This window comes from Octopus bimaculoides, chromosome 26 (assembly GCF_001194135.2).
Source record: "Octopus bimaculoides isolate UCB-OBI-ISO-001 chromosome 26, ASM119413v2, whole genome shotgun sequence".
NCBI lineage: Eukaryota > Metazoa > Mollusca > Cephalopoda > Octopoda > Octopodidae > Octopus > Octopus bimaculoides.
The window spans coordinates 10,261,891-10,263,662 of NC_069006.1; the positions used below are offsets into that span (position 1 = coordinate 10,261,891).

General features: G+C 28.4%; 1 protein-coding gene across 1 annotated transcript in view; it reads left to right on the top strand.

Moving 5' to 3' along the window:
* Positions 1 to 1,641, top strand: part of LOC128250891 (uncharacterized) — a 31,141-nt gene extending 29,500 nt beyond the window's left edge. The window contains exon 8 of the mRNA XM_052976902.1: positions 1,638 to 1,641. Coding sequence (XP_052832862.1) covers positions 1,638 to 1,641 — 4 coding nt within the window. The remainder of the gene's footprint in view (positions 1 to 1,637) is intronic.
* The last annotated feature ends 131 nt before the right edge of the window (positions 1,642 to 1,772 follow it).

Here is a 1,772-nt window from a genome sequence, read left to right on the forward strand (position 1 = left end):
AAAATTTAGATTCAGATGAATATGGTACTTAAGTTGAGGCACCAGAATTTAGTATGGTATTATCCATACAGTTTCATAATAAGGTGATTAAAATCAAAATAAGCAACAAGGATATCCAGAGGTAATGCAGCATGATCGTTTCAAGCAACTCTATTTAATTTAACAATGCAACCATTACATCAATTTAAATGCAGAGCAATCCTCAGCTGCATAAAGACATAGAATTAAATTAAATTAAAACAGATGGATAAATTAGTATAATTATACCTAAAATCTCCAAGAAGGTAAGGAGATAGACAAAGAACATGCTGTTTTCACTTCAGCTTAGAAGTTACTAAGGTATCAGGAAAAAAGACTTGTTAGAGATCCAGCTTGTCACTGTTTTTTGGGGGTCAGTTTTAATTTATAGTCTTTATCAAATCTTTGTATATCAAAATCTAAGGCCAAGGAACAAGGAACAGTATCTGTTATGGAAGGGGCCAAGAGAGTCGACAGAAATCATTGTGGGGATAGTCATAAAACTATCAAGATTAATTTGAAGCAATATAATGAGATTTGATAAAGGAAAATCTTAAATCAAGATGTTAGTTATCAATTAAAGGGGCAAGACTCTAGTAAAACCAATGATGATAATACAGGGAAATTTTATCATGGGGTACTATAGTTGAATACTTTAAACAATATTGCTATATTGTATAAAGTTAAAATTTAGGGTTATCAAGAAGATTATTAAGAAGAATATTATAACCAAAAGGATAAAATTTTTTGAATACTTTCGAGTATATACCAAATTTTACCACAATAGAGGGAGGAAAGAAATTACATAGAAATAGTTTAATATTCATTCATATTATATACTTAAATATTAACTTATTAGATGATGTCTATGAAGATTGGCATTTACTGGTATTTAATAAAGGAGTCCTGAGGCGAAATAATATGCTAACTATATATTAATTAAATTATAATCTAAGCAGTTTATCATAAGTTGTGAAGATACCACTACTGTTATATATAAGCTAAGTATGGATTTCTAGGGGCACAAAAGTTGGGTTTATTTCATAAAGGCTATTATAAAATAATAAAATGAACAGGTAGGGTAGAACGCCATATAAAAGGAATAAAATAGCTTAATCACTCAAACCATGATGAAGTATATATACCTTATTAACATCAATAGAGAAGATTTATAGAAAATGTATAATAATTTAAGTATTTAAACTAAAAATTGTTTATTTACTTATTTTAGTTTGTATCTATAAAGACTGAAATCAGGTATTAACTAAAGGAATATTGATCTTATAGGACATGCTAACTATATATTAATTATAAACTAAGAGGTATAACATAGGTTTTGAAAGTTTTTAGTGTTAATCCATACATGATATTATAGTTTCTTAGGGGTACTTAGTTAGAAGGGCTACTTACATAAAGGTTCTTATAAAAACTGACCCCCAAAAAACAGTGACAAGCTAGATCTCTAACAAGACTTTTTTCCTGATACCTTAGTAGCTTCTAAGCTGAAGTGAAAACAGCATGTTCTTTGTCTATCTCCTTACCTTCTTGGAGGCTTTAGGTAAAATTCTACTAATGTGTCCATCTGTTTTAATTTAATTTAATTCTATATCTTTATGCAGTTGAGGATTGCTCTGAATTTTAAATTGATGTAATGGTTGCATTGTTAAATTAAATGGAGTCACTTTAAATGATTGTACTGCATTACCGCTGGATATCCTGTTGTTTATTTTGATATATATATATATATATATATA